Source organism: Brachypodium distachyon, chromosome 1 (genome assembly GCF_000005505.3).
Source record: "Brachypodium distachyon strain Bd21 chromosome 1, Brachypodium_distachyon_v3.0, whole genome shotgun sequence".
NCBI classification, from domain to species: Eukaryota; Viridiplantae; Streptophyta; class Magnoliopsida; order Poales; family Poaceae; genus Brachypodium; species Brachypodium distachyon.
The window spans coordinates 62,647,201-62,667,176 of NC_016131.3; the positions used below are offsets into that span (position 1 = coordinate 62,647,201).

At 43.1% G+C, this 19,976-nt stretch overlaps 2 protein-coding genes across 3 annotated transcripts; one reads left to right on the top strand and one right to left on the bottom strand.

The window, feature by feature from the left end:
* Positions 1-5,121: 5,121 nt before the first annotated feature.
* LOC100826377 (transmembrane protein 87B) lies at positions 5,122-10,712 on the top strand. Its single transcript, XM_003557921.4, has 6 exons — positions 5,122-5,554; positions 6,476-7,409; positions 7,778-7,873; positions 8,657-8,793; positions 9,410-9,581; positions 10,259-10,712. Exons 1-5 carry the CDS (start codon positions 5,343-5,345, stop codon positions 9,534-9,536), a joined length of 1,506 nt encoding a protein of 501 aa, XP_003557969.1. The 5' UTR covers positions 5,122-5,342; the 3' UTR covers positions 9,537-9,581; positions 10,259-10,712.
* Positions 10,713-11,955: 1,243 nt separating this feature from the next.
* Positions 11,956-19,753, bottom strand: LOC100839368 (phospholipid-transporting ATPase 1). 2 transcript variants are annotated; one of them, XM_014897032.2, is made up of 9 exons: positions 19,704-19,753; positions 17,706-19,415; positions 17,116-17,446; positions 16,116-16,971; positions 15,768-15,891; positions 14,926-15,145; positions 14,085-14,543; positions 13,717-14,004; positions 11,956-12,493 (listed from the first exon to the last, which is right to left on the bottom strand). In XM_014897032.2, exons 2-8 carry the CDS (start codon positions 19,132-19,134, stop codon positions 13,803-13,805), a joined length of 3,621 nt encoding a protein of 1,206 aa, XP_014752518.1. In that variant the 5' UTR covers positions 19,135-19,415; positions 19,704-19,753; the 3' UTR covers positions 11,956-12,493; positions 13,717-13,802. The 2 variants fall into 2 exon arrangements, with proteins under 2 accessions (XP_014752518.1, XP_014752517.1); XM_014897031.2 differs by lacking the exon at positions 19,704-19,753 and having other exon boundaries at positions 17,706-19,660.
* Between the last annotated feature and the right edge of the window lie 223 nt (positions 19,754-19,976).

Consider the following 19,976-nt stretch of genomic DNA (forward strand, 5'->3'; position numbering starts at 1 on the left):
TTCTAAATTGTTGTCGAAATTTTACATGTATCTAGACACTTTTTAAAAATAGATACATCCATATTTAGACAAATTTGAGTCAATAATTTAGGATCAGAGGGAGTATTTGTCACTGATTACAAGGGATGAAAATATATTGCGTTTATTCTGTATGTTCCCATCTTGGAACAACTAAGCGAAGTGGTTCCTTAAATCCTCATTTCTTGTTTTATGAATCTTATGCATTTCTGAAGACAGTCTCTAACAACATGTTTCAGTAAAAGGGCCTGCTCCGCACAACACAATGCAATTGATATAATGTTTCAGCTAAAAAATGTATCACAATGTACTATGCTTCCAGTTTTCGAAATTCAGAGGAACAATGCAGAGGGATGATGCTCACTCATATGTTAGTCTCAAGGTACAGAACAAACACTAAAACACCAACAGTTACTCTGCATACATAAGGTCCTACTTCAATTGAAAATCCTCCCAATTATAAATAGCTATCCGTTCGTCAAAAAAAGAAAAGAAACAGCTATCCGGCAAACAAAGGCAGGGAATACAACAATTTCAGCATCATCTGTTGTAATTTTACATTCCAGATGGAGATACGATGAAATTCAAGAGAATATTTTTTTTATTGCGGAGTAATATAGTTACGGAGGGAGACAACATCTGCAAATGCCCGAGTACAGTTCTACTCATGTAGTTCTATGAATCTTGATCCACTGATTTACATCGCTGAACATTCTAATAACTAGAGAGAGAGACGAGGCTTCTCAGATCTCAGCATTGGGCACCAACACTCCAGCAAATCAGCAGAGTCAGAAATTCAGACCCTTGAGCTTCAGTGCCTTACGTCAGCACTACGGCGATCTGTGATCTGCTGCTTCCACCGCACCTTGTCTTGAAACCACGGTCCGGGTACCTCTGATCATCGCACCCCATCGTCCTCTTCCTGCCGTGATGCTCGCCGTGGTAGCCATACGAGGCTTCCATGCTGCCCACGGTGCCGACATGGTGCGGACCCATCGGCATCGGGTAACCGCCGCCGTAAGCGTATGGCATGCCGCCGTAGTACATGGAAGGATCAGCCGGCCACGGCGTGCCGCCAGCACCGAAGAAGGGATCGTAAGACGCCGGCGCAATTGGGGCACTGTAGTCGTAGTGATGATCGGCGAGCATGTTGGCGATGGTGGTGCGCAGCGCCGGGTTGGGGATGAGATCGTCGGCGCGCGCATGCGCCCCGCACGCGCACTTGGAGTTGCCCACGATCTGGGCTCGGATGCACCTGTCGCAGAAGCTGCTGAAGCAGCACTTGCTCAGAAGGTGCTTGTTGGGTTGTATGGATCAAAACTGGGATTTGTCACTCCTTGTGACGGAGAGATATCTCTGGGCCCTCTCGGTAATATAACATCCTAATGAGCTTGCAAGCATGTGACTAATGTGTTTAGTCACGGGAGTATTATATTATGGAACGAGTAAAGAGAACTTGCCGGTAACGAGATTAAACTAGGTATGGTGATACCGACGATCAAATCTCGGGCAAGTAATATATCGCGAGACAAAGAGAATTGGATATTGGATTAATTGAATCCTCGACATAGTGGTTCAACCGATGAGATCTTCGTGGAATATGTGGGAACCATTATGGACATCCAGGTCCCACTATTGGTTATTGATATTTGATCATGTCCACATGTTCTCGAACCCGTAGGGTCACACACTTAACCTTTCATGTTGCTTGGGTTAGATGAGATAAATGATGATGATATCGAATTATGATTCGGAGTCTTGGATGGGATCCTAGACGTAACGAGGAGCTCCGGAATGTTCCGGAGATAAAGATTTATATATGGAAAGTTGTTTTCAGGGTTCCGAAAAGTTCGGAATATTTCCCGGTTTTGACCGGGAAGCTTCTAGAAGGTTTCGAAGGGATCCGGAGGGTTTCACCTTGAGGCCCACCTATCCCTGGGCTACATGGGCTTGTGAGGGAGTAGCCTGGCCTTAATGGGCCAGGGGGCTGCCCCCCACAAGGCCCATGCGGCCAGCCCACTCTAGGGCAAGGGGGGGACTTGGGGGGAGGAAATTTTTTAGGTTTTCCCTCCCCTAGCCGCCAGCCCCCTTTTGGAAAGGGGGGCAGATCTGGCTGGCCACCCCCTCCCCTACCCCTATATAAATAGAGGGGGGGAGGCAGGGGAGAAAAAAGGAGACCAACCCTTCAGTTGGATCTCTCTCCCCTGAGCCCTCCTCTCCTCCTCTTCTCACGTGCACGGCGTAGCCCTGCCCGTGGGGATATTCACCATAGTCACCACGCCGTCGTGCTGCCGGGATCTCATCTACCTCTCCCTCTCGCTTGCTGGATCAAGGAAAGGAAGAGACGACGTGAAGCTGAACGTGTGGATACCAAGGAGGTGCTGTCCGTTCGGCACTGAGATTAATCTCATTGAAAGTTCCACTACACCAACAACGATCTCGTGATCGTAACGCTTAGCGGTCTACGAGGGTATGGTGTTCATGATCCCTCTCGTTGCATACATCTAGCATATATATTCTTGGGTTTTCTTCCGCACTTCTCGTAGGAAAATTTTTGTTTCCTATGCAACGAACCCTACATTCTTCTTGCTCTTCGGCGTCCTCGCCGGCGTAAGCCTCTTCTTCTTGGGTGTAGGTGTAGTGGGCGTGCTGGGAGCCGTCGTTGATCATGTCGGTCATGATTGAGTCGCCTTGCGACATTCCGCTGAACGGGTTGGGCGCGGGCTGGCTGCAGCTCGCGGGGAACTGCTGGAAGGAGGCGGACGGCGAAGAACCATTGTAGGAAAGAAGGCCCCGCCGCAGAGGAGGTGAGGCAAAGGCGTTGGGGTTGAAACCGCTGAGGGTATCCGCGGTGAAGGTGTTGGGGTTGAAGCCGCCGAGGGGATCGGTGTCGGGGTAGTCCGGCGAGAACCGCAAGAGGGACGGCGTGGCATTTCCATGGTTGTCATGGGGCATATGGGGCGACACCGGCGAAATGTCTGACGGTGACGACGAAGAACTCCCTTGGCTGCTGCTGCTCTAGGGCGGGCCGGAGGGTGGACGCGGCGCAGTCATGCCAGCCTTGTTCGCGGCCATCTGCACCGAGGCCGCGACCCTCTGCGCCTCCATCTGTCGGGCCAGGTCGGTGTTTCTCTCCTTAGCCTTCCTCTCCCAACCACGGCGGGCGGCATTCTCGACGCTGCGACGGGTACAATCCGCCGCCCAGTTAGCGTTGCTCATCCCAGGCGGCCGCTCCTTCTCCTTTGGTTTCTTCGCCGCTGCGTCGCCGACCAGCGTGGAACGAGGCGCTGCATACCTCTTCGGCGGCATAGTTTTTTTGGGGGGCGGTGGTGGTGTCGGCGAGGCGCTTCGAGGTGGTATCAGCGGCGAGAATGGGGGAAACGGCGGGACTGGCCGCCTAGGCGGGGGGAAGTGGAGGGACAAGGGGAAGTCGACGAAAATTTGGAGGGAAATTTGTATTATCTCACCAACAGGTGTGGCCCGCATTTCTTTTTTGCTTCAGCCGGCGCCGCCGATCGCCCCCCAAGAGTTGGGTGCGGCCTGGGAGCGCCGGCTAAAATCTTGGGCCGCGCCGGCTAATTTTTAGAAATGGGGGGCTGGGCTAGGTGGGTTTTCGGGTGCCGGCGCTCCCATTTGGCATTTGGGGGGGGGGGGGGGGCTTTAGGGGGGGCGGCTGGAGTTGCTCTTATAGTCCCACTCTGAGGGCATAAACACAGAGTCGAGTTCCTCAAATGTCGATGCACATCACCATGGGTACGTGAGGGCGACTAGCTTTTATCCCAATTTTTCATGCGTTGCTATCACCTAGCATGCCGACGGATACTCATGGAACATAATCCTACGAACGAAAAACTAGGGTTCTCAGGATGAGAGCAAAGCCACTGTACGCAGTGTCACTGGAAATTTGTTTGTTTCCCTCACCTCCTGCCGCTATCTATCTTGGTGCCGTGAGAGGAACCTCGGGTCCTCCCAGACGTATCAAGAAGTGTTTAGTAATATGAATTTATGTGGTTGTGATGGGCAACGCTACGACATGGGTGTGATACAGTCGAGGATAAATGAACTCTGATTATTCGTTTGCTACGGGAGCGCCTTGCCGGGAGTTGTCACAGAGCCTGAGAGTTTTACTCACGATAGGTTTAGTGTGTGCGTCCTCACACAGTCGTTCTTACAAATTTGTCAATGTGTCATGATGTTTTTGTTTGTCTGATCTTTTGTAAGTTTGGAGTTTTCCTAGCCATTTTGGTGAAAATTTTGTGGTTCAACAACTCGTGTCTTTAGGAAATTATTATCGGTACAAGTTCATAAGTTCAACTCTCACAACATCTCTTTTTTTTTTGAGGAAACACGGTACAAATGTCGACGCTCACAAACACGCACGTACGCTCATCCCAAAGAACGCACGCATGCACGCACACCCTACCCCTATGAGCACTTCCGAGAGATTGAGCCGGCAGATCATCTTGAGATTGTCGAAGTCACACATGCGTCTCGTAGTTGACGAGCTCTGCAAGCACATATTTTTTATGGACAACTTAAGAGACTTGTTTAGGGTTATGAGTGTTGTTGATGATCTAATCTGATTACAGTCTCTTTACAAAATCCTTGGTACTCCCTCCGATCCTAAATTGTTCTCGAAATATTACATGTATCTATACGTTTTTTAAGAATAGATACATCCATATTTGGGCAGATATAAGTAAGAATTTAGAATGAGAGGGAATAATGTCTAGTGCTATAAAAATTGATATCATAGAGAAATTGTCTTGGAGAGATTTCACTGCAATTTTCAAACTATACGAGTTACCTTGCACTAGCGTTTTGTTCTACGATCCGAAGCATCGTCGGCAATTGGACCTTGGCTTGATCATCGACATATTGCTGACAAGATCCACCGCAACTGAGGACGGAGCTCAAGGGAATAAACGCTTTAAGATTCACGCACGACGGGTGTCAAATTTTGAGAAGGGTCTACCTAGACGAGAAAATAGACCGGGTTTTATAGCAGGGGAAGACCTATGTACATGTGCATCATTTTTTTAAACAAATATTCTCCTACGCTACAAAATACGCTACTCCTTTCACCATCTTATCACGTTCCACGGATCAGTATTACCCACCGCTTTAAACTCTGCCTCTTTACTGAGAGGGAAGGGAACTGAGGAAGCGAGGTTCTCAACTTTTGTGATTCCTCCTCACACAACAACCTTAACATCCCACTTCCAGCGAGCCCCAGAGCCTCGAACAATCCATCGCCGCCTTCCGAGTTTCCGATTCGAGAGCAGCATCTGCACGCGACGGCGACGCCGGCTCGTACCTTCCTGATGCGACAGCCGCGGCGAGGAGCCCGCCCGGGCCTCGCCGTGCTCGCCCTCATCTTCGCCTTCTCACTTGGGGGGCGCGGCGTGAATGCGTCCATCCACGAGTACTCCGGCGGCGGCTTCGCGCCGCGCGCCAACTCCTTCTTCTTCCACGGCGGCAGCGAGGGCCTCTACGCGTCCGAACCCTCCTCCAACTCATCCGCCTCCTTCATCAGGTACCCCCAGGCTCAGCCCTTGGGGACTCCACCACCCCCACCCCTAGGGTTTTTGGGGTATCGAGCTATCCCGGCCCCGATCAGGCTGAGGTTTCGGGGTTTAGAATCTAGCGCGCTTGTTAATGTTACGCCTTTTGTTTTGTTAAATTTCGATCGTGTTGTTTTGGGGCGGTGATATATACATCCAGTAGTATAAGAGGGTTCTGTTGGGACGGCAAGACTGGTGGCCGGAACTTGCGTGCTTTTGTATTTGGACTCCAATGTGATGTTTAATTTTGGCGGCTCTGGTTTGCGTCTCCAATGTTTGTTCCCATTCGTAGGATTCTAATTAGTAGAGTATTATGTTATTGATCAAGTGCTGATTTGTGGAATTTTGTGCTCATAGACATTAATCTGTCGAGATGTTTTGATTCAGCGGCTTAAAGTTGCTTCTTTTTCTTTGATTTGTGATCCGATGTACATTAGTGAGTTCAGCCACCGGACTTTGTTCAGTTATTTTGTTTGACTGCCAGGAAATGATGCTCGTTTCACGGAATATTGTGTCCTGTTTTTTTTCGATAACTGGATATCATAAAAAAAAATGCCTTGGATGTTATGTGTTTGTTTATCTGTCACATGTTAATGTGATTGTCATGCCCCAACATGAGAACAATAACTTCTGGGATTCACCGTTTACATACATAACACAGACTATGTGACACTACTCCATTGTTTCTGTGCAAATCAGTACATATTACTATATTAGCACCAACTTTTTGGAGCATATTTTTCATGAAGCATTTGCTTCACAATCATTTGTGTGTTGAAATTGAAATGCATGTGTGAACAGCCGAACACACATTTATGATAGAAATAAGAATACCACAGGCAGGTATCCTTCAATTCTTGAATTTTCCGATATCTAATGGGCTAATCCTTCAGGTTTGACACTGTTACCTTTCGACGATCCCAAGAGTCAGCAGCTAGGCATGAAGAAATGCAGCAAAAGACAGGCTTAGTAGAGGCTATTATTGTTGAGATCCAGGACAGAGACAAAATTGGAGGTGCTTACTTGCACTCCGACGCAATATGCTGCACCCCTGAGCTTGACAAGGAGAAGTCCTGTAAAGTTGGTGAAGTGATTATTCGGCCAAATCCTGATAACCCAGACTGGCCAAAAAGGATTCAGACATTCTTTGAAGGCAAACGTGAAGAAACTACCATGGTACCACAGAGTGTATCTATTAACAAAACAGGGATGTACTATCTCTATTTTATGTTCTGTGATCCTCAACTCCGGGGATTGAAGATTACAGGAAGGACTGTTTGGCGGAATCCTCATGGTTATATCCCTGGTAAAATGGCTCCAATGATGACGTTTTATGGTTTCACGTCACTTGCGTATCTTGTACTTGGACTTCTATGGTTTCTTCAATTTGTGCGATGTTGGAAGGATATTTTGCAGCTGCATTACCATATAACAGCTGTCATTGCCCTTGGAATGTGTGAAATGGCTTTTTGGTACTTTGAGTATGCTAACTTCAATTCAACTGGAACTAGACCTATGGGCATAACCTTGTGGGCGGTTACATTTACTGCTGTGAAGAAGACTGTCTCTCGCCTTCTACTGTTAGTAGTTTCGATGGGCTATGGTGTTGTTCGTCCCACATTGGGTGGGATTACGTATAAAGTTGCTGCTCTTGGTGTCATCTATTTTATTGCTTCAGAAGCTCTTGAACTTGTTGAAAATCTGGGAAACATCAATGACTTCTCTGGAAAAACAAGATTGTTCCTAGTGTTGCCTGTCGCCATACTTGATGCTACCTTCATCATCTGGATATTTTCATCCCTCTCTAGAACTTTAGAGAAACTGCAGGTATGTTCTCTTTGTTTACTTGGATGTATCCATCCTTCTATTACGATGAAGTATTCGTCTCCGAAACGTGTTGCTTTTGTACATTACATAGGAAATTCTAGTCTTTCTGAATAGAAATTCAGGGCCTCATGCTGCAGCTTTTTACATTCTTCAAACCTGTAGCTAGTGGTGTTTTATGCTCCAATACTCCACTGTGACCATGTCCTTCAACAGTCAGCATTTGTATCACATATTTAATAGAATGTCGGTCGTCCTCCTTTAAAACCTATATTTGCAGAAATGAATTTTGACTGATCTATCATTTATTATTTCATTTTGTCTTCTGTTCATATCCTATGTGTGCTCATCTAGCTCTAATTACATAACAGCTGCGGAGAAGCATGGCGAAACTTGAATTATATCGGAAGTTTACAAATTCTCTAGCTATGTCAGTGCTTATCTCAATTGCTTGGATTGGCTATGAGGTATGTGTTGATTCAATTGTATCATTGCAGTTTCAGAATATAACAGCAATTGTCGAATGAATAAACTCATATGGTGCTTTTCCCCCTTTTATATATATGATGCACATATATAGACTTGTCATGTTATCACTAAACAACAAAATGGCAATTCAGCTATTCTGTCCTTTTCCACCTTCTATATAATACTCCCTCCGTCTCATATTAAGTGACTCAAATTTGCCCAAATATGGATGTATCTATGCCTAAAAAGCATCTAGATACATGTAATAGAAAGTCTCTTAATATGAGACGAAGGGAGTACTAGTTAAACACCAGTATGTTGCTATGGATCAACACATCAGATTACCCTAACACTCCTAACCACTCTTGTGCTCCATTCATGCCTTTGGTTTCATCTCAACACTTTTTTGACCTTTGTCTCACTAATTTTGGAGTTGTTTCTGAGGAGCAACACTTGGTAGATTTTAGTCCTGGATTAAGAGTCAGTGGAAGAATAAAAAATCTATTGGCATATCCATGCATCACACATGTTCTGTAAAAGAAAATAAAACTAAATGTAAAGTGGGAGGGGTGGAGATGGATGGACCCTGCCATTAATAAAAAAATTATACGAGTAAAGATTATGTTGCACATAAACATATATTAGAATATGGAAATAGTACCATCCATATCTTATCAAGTCATGGAGTTGCTTGATGAACCTCTTGGGAAAACCAGTAATCACTCTATGCTGGTTACGTTGTTAACTTATTTGATTTGTTTATTTATTTTGTCTTGAATCAGCTGTACTTCAACGCAACCGATCCATTGAGTGAGCTCTGGCGAAGGGCTTGGGTCATCCCTGCCTTTTGGAATGTCCTCTCTTATGTCCTTCTTGCCATCATATGTGCCCTTTGGTCACCCTCTCGTAATCCAACAGGGTATTCCATCTGCTATGAAGTTCACCGTCTTCTCATTTGAGTAGAAATGTTTATTTGGAGTTTGTATGTACACAATAGTTGGTTCAATTTGGGCAGTTTAACCAGTCATATGTAATGTGCCCTGGGTTTGTCTGTTGTTCAGACAGTTCATATCGTTGACTAAACTATTAATGACATGTAAAAAAAAACTATCAGTGAGTTATTATGGTGATAGGTTTTCTTTATCCTGCTGATGATATATTGTTAGCATCAACACTACCATGATACTATGAAAAGACAATTTAACCCTGTAGTAGTTGGGTTTGATACATGTAACACAAGCCATGCTTGTACAAAGGTACGATTAGTGTGCTTCTGAAATTATTGTTTCCCGTGATATTGGTAATGACTTTGTAATTTAATTGATAGCATCTGAATGTACATAATGACGTCTAAAACAAATATATTTGGATGGTCCTGCAACAAATTTGCTGACATAGCATGAGTTAAATCACATTATCTCTGAAAACTCACTTATAACTGTAGCTTCATAGAGTTGTTACTATTGCGCTTTATTGTGGATTATGAACTATGTGGACAATTTTAACTGTCTGTTTTGTGTTCTTGCCATGTGCAGATTTGCATATTCAGAGGATGCAGGTGATGAGGCTGACGAGGAAGGACTTTCTCTTGTAGGCAGTGCTGTTAAAGGAACCGGAGATATGGTGAATATGCATGTGTTTCCGGAGGATAAACGTGCATGATAAGTTATTGACTTAGTGCAGCTGTACTCCTGGTGGAATGCTATGGTATGTCATGTTCTGTGTTCTCCAAGCATGTACATAACGCATTTGACTTTGCATTGGAGGCAGCTATCTTACAAATATGGCATGGATAACATGTTAGTACATACAGTAGTGGATTCAGGATTAGTTGACTCTAGGTTGGTATTAAGGATCATGCTATACATGGCCCTAAACTATATCTTTCGACATGCAACTTTCTGTTATTCTTTATTTCCCATTCCATGTGAGCTCATACTCATCTTTATATTACAGTATTACACTGCATTATTCTTGTACCTTGTCTTTTGTTGTTTGTTTCTATTTTGTGCTCTTCCGTAGCACACTAGCATATGTTTGCCATACTCTGCTCTGATCTGCGGTAGTACATGGTGAAAGGCCTTCCTCTTTTACATGCTTCGATCAGGTTGCTATAGAACTGAATTTCACAGGTTTTTTATTACAACAAAGAACTCCTAACCTGTTTTTACGCGTTTTTCCTATAGAAGTTCTTCAGAGAAAAATTACACCGTATGGTTGTTGAGAAAGTTTGTGTAAAAACATTTAACATAATATGACATCCATTGTTACCTCTGATCAGAAGGTTTTGCATGTATGAACTTCAGTTGTTTGACTCGTAGTCGATTAGTATAGTTATTAGTTGTCATGGTAACCGAACTTTTCCCTTTTGTGCTGAATTGCAGTGAAGTACTGTACTGTTCTCCTCTGGATCCACGCTAGCTGACATCTTCCAAAGCTTGCGCGCTATTCCAGATGTACAGGTGGTGACTTTGTGTTGAAGGATTTGACTTCCACACACTTTTACCTGCCCGATGATGACTACCCAATACAAAGAACTCGGCGAAATAAATTACTACGCTTTTGAGAGCGAGGAGTGTCTTGCGGTGGTGTGTAGACTCGTACATTTGGTAGAACCGTAGAAGCCTGGCTACCCTGTTAAACGCTCGACTTCATCAGTGAAATCGCGGCAGTTGGTTATGTATTACCATATGTATTCTCGTAGAATGAGTTAGTTATAATTAATCAGATGTGTTCATGGTTTGCACAGTCGTGTTTACATTGCGGATAGCTACTTTCATTGTTATTGTATTGCTCGTTATTTATCATGTATGGGTAATGGCTGTCCATTGGGGTTCATCCGTTCATGTGATGTAGAAATCACGTTACAGCATTCAGTGCAAGGTCAATGCATAGAATCTAGTGCTTTGGAGCTTTTGAGCTGTTTTTCTTTACTAGGTTCTTCTTAGATAGTAGGAATATTTTCTTTTTTCTTTTTTCTTTTTTCTTTTTCCTGAAACGAACACTGGCTTCAATAATAGGAGTACAAAATATCAAACAAACTGAAGCGAACATTGATAACAAAGGTTCCTAGTAAAAACCGTTACATCAAGATTCTTCGAAGTCAAGCTTACTAGAAGCATTGTCTAAGTTTTTTATGTTTCAACGTGTTTGAGTGATAAAACCGTAGAAGACCAACCTGTATAAACTGGACTGATGTATAGTTTTTTTTACAGTTGTAGTCGTCCTTGCCGACCCACAATTAGAAATGTCATGAACCCCTGGTTCTTAGCAGTGCCGAATTGAGACCGGTGTGAAAAGAAAATAGTCATGAAACCTTAGAGACGGCGGCACAACCGCACAACCATGGAGGCGTGTCGCATGGAGCTCTATCCCAGCCGGTGGTATTTTGACTCTCAATCTAACAGATTGTTCAGACAACTCGTCCTCACTTATGGCTGTATGCATCGATTGATGTAGAGGCTAGGATCTTCAGCCCCTTTCGAAAGAAAAAAACCTCGTCCTCACTTAGCGTGGTGGCAGCAAAGGGTGGTGCCAGAGTTTATTTAGGTTGGTGCCTCTCCACCTTCACCCTTTGTTTCACCTTCTCTGGTGTTTTGGTTTCTTCCATGTCTTCACCAGAAATTTGGAGGGACGGTAGCTGAAGGGGTTTCGTAGGATTTTGATGTAATTTTGTTTATACCAACAAGCTTATTTCCCTAAAGTATATACTACTCAACTTTTTAGTAAATCCCCGACACTCATTATGGATAGGAGGGAGTATATTTGATTAACAAAGTCAGTTTGTCGCTGGAAAAAGGAACTAATAGTAGTAGCAACTTTGGTACAGTACGCACACCGTTTTGTATTGGGATATGCCCTACAGAATCAATTAATGTGATATCTTGATTTAGCCACACAAACTTAATGTAAAATCGCAGATAAACAGCTGAACCAAATCTTGCAGATAAACAGCTGGGGAAGACGCATCTCAAAGGCCAAAGCACGTCTAGCGGCCCGAGGGTTACGTCCAAAGAAAACATTAGATGGGTAAAATTAGCATGACAGTAAACTAGCCTAAATCAAGCATGACAGACATTCATCATCAAGCAACTCGGCAATAAGCCAAAAATAATGATACAAAATGGAATGGACACCTTGTTAGAATTTTACATCTTTACCACTGTTGGGCCTTGTGTTCTAAAGTTATGGACCACTTAAGGAAAATGAATGAGTATTCTTTCAAAGCGTAAGATTCCAACTGGACACACACACTAACCCTACCTACTCGACGAGGGGGTTGAAAAGGAGAATGGTTGACATATGGTCCCGTAATACAAAAGATTGCCAAAGTGCAAAAAGAATCTGTATCTATGTACCTCTTTATTTTCCTCCTAACCACAAACTCTATCTTCTTAAATTACAGAGTATGTATCATTTCCCCCCGATATCTGTACATTTGTCATCTGATTGATTACTAGACCCCCAAGGACGAAGCTGTTTGATGTCTACCGTACAGTCAGTTCCCTTGCAACTGCCGCTTCAGCACATTTTTCAGCCTCTTCTACAACCAGAATCCGTGCTGTTTTCAGCCTCTTCTACAAACAGAATCCGTGCCCACTTGTGTCCTCATGTATAATCTAGGACCGTAATTTGACAAAACAACAAAAAAAACAAGCATAACATACAGGTCAGCACTAGTGGACAATGATAACTTGTCACGCTAACTTTCTTTTTTGCGTGAGTTTAAATGTTTCGTCTCTCAAAGTATACTTCAAGTGAATCAATGACTAAAGATTGTGTTAAATATGTCTACGACATAGAAGGGATGATAATTGTGGAAATTTCCTACCAAGTTAATCACGGTGAGGAGTACAGACCCGCTACCAGATCTTTACAAGAACCACCTTTACAGTGAAAACTCCATGAAAACTGAAGTTTCAAAAAGTTCTAAAAAAGTATCATATGTTGGGGAAGTGATCTATATGTGTAAAATTTCAAGTCCAAACTCAATTGCATAGGCATCAGGGAAAAAAACAATTTCAGTATGAACAGTGATTCTTCATTGTTTGGCATTATTCAATTTTACATTTCTCTTTTAAATTCCTTAAAACTGCAATTGAGTTTAGACTCAAAATTTTGCACGTTACAGAAAATCACACATCTCCAAAATATGCTAACTTTGTACCGAGTAGGAATTTTTGAAACTTCTAAACATGATTTCTATGAAGTTTGCACCATGAGGGTGGTTTTCACTAGATATTTTGCCTACATATAAGAGTATAACTAGCTAAAGTCATTTCAACACGTGTCATCGTGGTCCCAAACATTGAGCAAAATAAAGAAGTGTCTTCAAACATATATCAATCGGATCAGCACGTTGAAAGATCGTGATGCATGTCTACTACAAAGAATGGATGGCAATTGTAGTAATTTCCTAGCAAGTTAGGGGAATCTCGGTGAGGGTGACCAGACCGCCACCAACTCAGATCTTTATAATTCCCACCAAGAAGATACTAGGGTTAAAACAGTATGAGCAAGATAAAACGGGAGAGAATCATAGAAAATTGGGTGCTGAAAAGCTATTGTGAATAATAACTGTTTGCTTGCTGAAACCGGGGCTCATGTGATGCTTTAATTTGCATCCTACAGAAACACTGCTAGCTCCTGATTACAGGCAGGATAGTGTTACTTTTTAAGATATATTACAAATATACAATGATAAATACATGACTTGGCTGTAGTTAAGTAATGCAAACTGTGCCTATGCATGTGTGTAAAAAAACATGATACAGGAATAAAGCTAGGAGTTAACTGTCCATCCATAAAGCTATATCATATAACAATCATGAATAGAACTTACCACTTTTTTGACAAAAAATAGCTCAACATATGAATCAGCACAGCTCCCAAATAGGGTGACAAACTAACTGCACGAAACCATTGTCATCAGCTGATATCACTTTCAGGCACTGATCCCATCTGTTGAGGCAGCTTCTTCAACAACTCGCATTCTCTTGCAATTTGAATATCAGATGGCCAAAAGGTCTCATAGATTACTTTGCAAAGAAACCGAGGAAGCAACCCCAAGACTATTATAAGACAAACGCTAAGCCAGTAAGTTCTTGAAGCAGCCATATTGTAAATCGTCCTGCCAGGAATAAAAGTCTTAGGCCTGTCACCTCTAGACAATATACGAGGGTTTGGAAGACTAGGCCAGTGAGAACTTACCCGTAATTAGGAAAAACAGGTATAGAATCTATTAACACCATGCACAAAAATGTTGCGGCTATAGAACCCCATATGGCAAGATGAGATATAAGCACCCAACGTTGAATGTCCATGGCTAGATGGATGTTGACGATTATAACCACAGCAATTGTCCATAAACTTCCCATACTCCATATGTCCATTGTACTGATATTGTATGTGAAGAAAGGTACATAGAAAAGGACGAGACTTTGCCACAAGGTATCTAGCATTGTGATCCAGAAGAGTGTCATGTTGTAGCCCTCATTCCGAAGCCCTGCTTCATATAGTCTTGGATAATAAAGAAGAGTATTATGACTCAAGTCCTTGTCCAGAATACCAACCACTACTGTGGGAACTGATGTGTAGATAAGGGAATAGAAAACACTACTCCAATCTGTTAGCGCAAGAGTTGCAGAATATGCTGTGTGCAAGATATACCTACACAAAATCATTTACCATTTAGGTTAAACCTGCATTTCCAAAATGCAAACAAAAGGACAAAGGGGAGGAAGATGTGTTTCCGTATAAATTCAAACATAAATTACTCGCTGCGGCCCAGCAGTTGCTCAATATCCCCAAATATTAGTTCTTATTCATTCTACTTGCTAGTATGGATGTGTTTCCTTACAGCTCCCTACTTTGTTTTGAATCTTTCCCTCAATTTAGGTAATTCTGATTTCCATTTCTTGTTCCAAAATTGCAGATTGCTGTGGCGGAAACAGTAGGTCTTATGTTCCGATATTTGCATAGACAAGTTATAAAGGAAAACACAGGTTTACTTAGCTACAGCCTAGGAGAAAAGCAAAGAGGGAATATGTACCAGAAGAGCATTAGCACAAAGACAGCATTCCGATAGAAATTGTAGAGAATCATGTATGCCATGCGCTGATAATTCCAGTGCCCATGTACAAGAAGCAATCTCTTCAAAAAGCGGAACTGCCCCATAGCAAAATCTGAAGCCATCACTGCTTGGCGACCTTCTTGACCACATATTCCAACACCAACATCAGCCATCTGGATCATCGAAACATCATTTGCCCCTGCAAATAGAAAACAAGATCATAATATACCAAAGACTGTCACATTCTGGAAAGTGGAATTGACCAATTAAGGCCAAATACTGGAAAACATAGGCATCATGTTGTGACAATTGAAGATTTAAAAAAATGATAAGCTTGATATATATTGAAAACTAAAATTGGTTTCAGCCTAGAGTAAAGTATTATTTGATCTCCGGTTGGCACCGAAAGAAATGCTCGTTCAGCTAATTGTTAGGTTCAGCAGATAGGGAATCTACTATTCTGTGAACCCTTTCCAATATGTAGCTGATGAATTTGGACTATAACAAAAAATGTAATCACTAAACAAAGGATTCAAATGTTTAAGATACAAAACATAGTTGCAACCATGTATTATCAATAGTCAAACTATCATACATCTGGTGATGCAGCAAGAAAATACTTTTAGCCCAATTGTTCGTTTTAACAATAGCGGAAAACTAAAAAAAAAACACCTGCAAAGTACGAACTCTAGTTAAGTGAGTTATTATCACCAGCAAGTTGCGTAGGATATTTTTACCATTGAGTGAGTATATTAATACATAAGCAAACTATGATATATTCACTATCGGCATTGCAATAAGAATCAGACACATAATCTCACCATCACCAATTGCCAGGGTCATGTCGCTCGTCCTGCTTTTAATCAAATCAACAATCCCAGCCTTTTGCAGAGGAGCAACACGGCAGCAGATGACAACTTTACAGGAGGTTGCCAAGTCAAATAACTGCCAATGAAAAGTGTAGAAGAAACTATTACTTCAAGTATGAAGGCCCGATTTTCGTTAGCCATCTTCTATAGTTACATGTGCAGCCATGTTTTGCATTAAAATTTAAATGAGCAGCCAGAATCGCTGAACTACAGTTATTGATGATGCATTTGCCTTTAACCAATCAAACCATAACATGAAAATATACTATAAAAATTAAAATAGTGGAGATGATTTCAAACCTCTGATTCAAGATCTTTCTCTAGAATATAAACTAGGGAGTTTCCATCAATTATCAGTGCTAACTCGGTATCTTTAAAATTCGGTGTGTTCTCGCTGTTTTCTGACTTGTCAGTAGCAACAACTCCAGTCAACTGGAAGTTCTGTATCCCACTTTCAGATACTTGACCATTAGAGGACCTTAATTTAGAAACATCGCCATTGTACAAATCTTCCTTATCTTCAGAATCCAGTCCAAACCCAGTCGACTTGATTCCAAATTTGGCTTTAGCATCGACTAGAAGACGCCGGCACTCAAACTCTGAGGAACCATTTATGATTATCGATTGCATACTTTGGGTTAATAGTCGACATGATAAGCCAATCGATATAGCAGTTTCTTGCTTATCCCCAGTAAGAACCCAAACCTTGATTCCAGCCTGTCGGAGGCACTCAATTGCCTCAGGCACACCATCCTGCAACTTATCTTCGATTCCAGTGGCACCAAGAAGAGTCAGACCACACTCCACAAGACCTGCCGCCTGACGGAGTTTTGCCGATCTCTCCGTCATCGAGGTGCTAGCTTCTTCGTACCTTTCCTGCCATTCACTGAATTCTTCATCGTTTAGGTACTTTGAACCAATTACTAAGGTACGCAAACCCTCTGACGAATAACTTGACAAATGGTTTTCTGTATTTTCTCTAATTTTGGCATCCAGAGAACCAAAACGTTCATCATCACTCCCTCTCTTCAGAATGCTCAGCATTGAAGTATCAGCACCCTTAACAAGAACCTTCACAGTGTTGTCTGGAAATCTTACAACAACAGACATTCTTTTTCTCACGCTATCAAATTCATGGAGACCAAGAACATCCAACCTGTTTGTGGCAACGAAATCGCTATGTTAAAGTACAGGTAGAAGATTGTCAACAGGTACAAAATGCATTTTATGGTCAACTGGGCCTGAAATTAAATGTGGCTACAGTGTTGCCCTGAAGACTAAAGGATGGTGTACTATTTACCTTATCCTCTCCCCCAGAACATCTATAACAATATGGCCAGTGGTCCTCTCCACAAGCTTATATCCATAAGCAGAAGCTGCAATTACTAAAGCCTGCTCATCAGGTGATTCGCCCTGGTAATCAATTGCACCGACCTCATTTACTTCATTGGTCAAATCAGGAGAACTTCCTATGCTAACTGGAATGACTGTATTGCATGCAGCCAAGGTAAGGAAAAAATCATGGGCAGCGAGTCTTTCCTCCCCAAACAATGGTTGATTCAGAAATGTCATCAGTACTGGATCGACATTGATTTCCGACTTGGGCTTCCTGCCATGTTGTCTTGATGACTCTGCAGAAGGATACAAACTTAAGCACGGATAGGTACAAATCAAACATTATTTTTGGCCATGGGAACAAGAAATTTAAATTTCACGACTTTAAGCTAATTAAATTTAATACAACGGTTGGTAAGTCAACCTGAGGAAAGTTGTATCCAGTTCCATCAATCAAATTATCCTCGACCATCAAAGGTTCTAACTATTTACTATGGGAAAGAAAGGCTGATCTGAAACAAAAAGTAGGGTAATTTTTTTAAACAGTGAACTTGCCTGCAGTGCTTATTTCATGTGATGAGTCACTAGTGACCTGCAAGGAGCTCCCATAATTCCTCCCATAGATGCTGGCTTGCTGAAATTCCATCTTGTTTTGTGTCAGCGTACCTGTTTTATCAGAAAATATATATCGTATTTGACCTAGGTCTTCGTTGATATTCAAGGACCGGCATTGAAATCTTGAACCTGAACTACTGTCATACATTCGAGTATCTCCAATCATAAAGTATGATTGCCCCACTCTGACTAGTTCCATGGTGATGTATAATGATATTGGTATCATTATCTGAAAGATAATCACAGAGCTCAAGAAGGAGAAAAATATCTCCAAAGCAAGGCCATAGAACTCAAAATCTTTCCTGTTTTCCCGACCAAAAGTGAAGTACTTTTTCCTGTAGTATGGCAGAGCATCAAGGTTTTTAGTATTTTTAAACAACCATACACCCATCCCTGTAGCCACAACTGAGCATGTGATCAGGAGGAAAACTGATAACCAAAGGGTTTCCCTGTTCATATAACTCTCTAGATTGCTGGTCTTTGAACGAGATATTGTACTGTTCAACATGGCTTTTGTCTCCTGACCAGCATAGACAACTACACCGATAATCCATTCTGTGTTCTTAAGCTGGCACCCACGCAATACGATGTTAGATTGGCCAAGTGGAATCCTCTGATTATTCAACTCCATGGTAGCTGTAAACTCATAAATATTTCTGTTAGGCTGCTCACATTTGATCAACCCCAGATATGAACTGTTGGACACCATGGAAACAGTTTCCTGGCGAGCATATCTTGTTTTTAGGTTTGACTCGCCATCTAAATTCATTGTTTGGATATAAGCTATACCATTTGGATCACTCGTGCCCAACAGGACCATATCACATGGCATTGTTTCATTGGAATGAATTTTGACAACCTCTCCGGCACGAATACTTTTCCATTTTTTCAACCGAAAATCACCATGTTGAAGAACACATGCCTCTCGGTTATTCTCATTCCTGTCGGATCTGTGACGCCGCCAGTCTTCATAACCATCTTTTATAGCAGTCACAAACAACACAAAAAGTAGTGGGAACAGCGAAGCAGTCCTTCCGAAGACAGCTAAAGGGGGTAGCTGGTTAAGAGCAGCAATAACTAGGAAGTACACATAAGCCAACCGGTGGAACTGGATGAAGAGATTCTTAGGCAAGAAAGTAATCAACGTATACTTGCTTGTCCGAATCTCATTCCCTGTAAATTCATACCGATCATTTGTCCTGGTCGGATCGTTAATGTAGATCAGCCGTGGATCATGCTCATGCTCAGATGAAAACAAGTCTTCAAAATGTGAGCTCTTGTTCCTGCCCCTCGGGAGTCGATTTGGCTTCTCCTGAGAGGAAGGTGCCGCTCCGATCTCTAGGGATGATGGAGAACGCTGCATCTCCATTACACCACCCCAAGAAACCTTCCGCTGCCTCTCGTTCTGAGAGCATTCCAACGAGAGGCGATGGAAGAAATGTGAATCAGCAGACTGGAAACGCTCTGCGACCCTGCTCACATCAGACTCCTCTGGGTAATGCCTTGGCACGGCATCCCCTTCTTCCACGAGGTTAACAGAAGCCGTTTCACAATCCTCGTACACTGAGGAAGAGACTGAATCAGCACGGCAGAGGCAGCTCACTGAACCCACCGACGACCGAGCAGGAGCTGTGTACTTTGAAGGCAAGCCTGCACTTCCGGATGATGACAAGAGCAAAGGATCAACGGTACTCATATATAACTGCCGCGTCCCAACCCATGCATCACCCTATTGAACAACTCAGTTACCAGAAGGGCGAGTTCAGTCCACGGGCGGAGGACCCAGTAGGGCAAGGTAGGGCGGCCGCCCTACCTTGAGTTTTGCCTCAGTTACGAATTGGGGAAGATTATGAAACGGGGATCTAAAGGGCGGAATCCGTTCGTGGGGTGATGGGAGGAGAAACGGTCGGGAGCGAGAGAATCGAAGGGGAGATTAACCTGCGGTGGAGGCGCTCGAGCGAGGAGGAAGAGCTAGGGGGCTCGGGCGCTCGGCAGCGTGATGAGTGGCGGCGGCGCTCGCGCGAGGAGGAAGAAGATCCGCGGAGCGAGGAGTAGGGGAGAGAGGAGGGAGACGGAGGAGACGGCGGGTGGGGTGGGGGTGTGTGGTGTGTGGCAACTCCTTTTTCCTTTTTTCCGCTGCTGTGCTGTTTTTTCCGCGTTCGCGAGATCGGGGAGAAGGTGTACGGCGTTTGGGCTTACTGGCGGATCTAC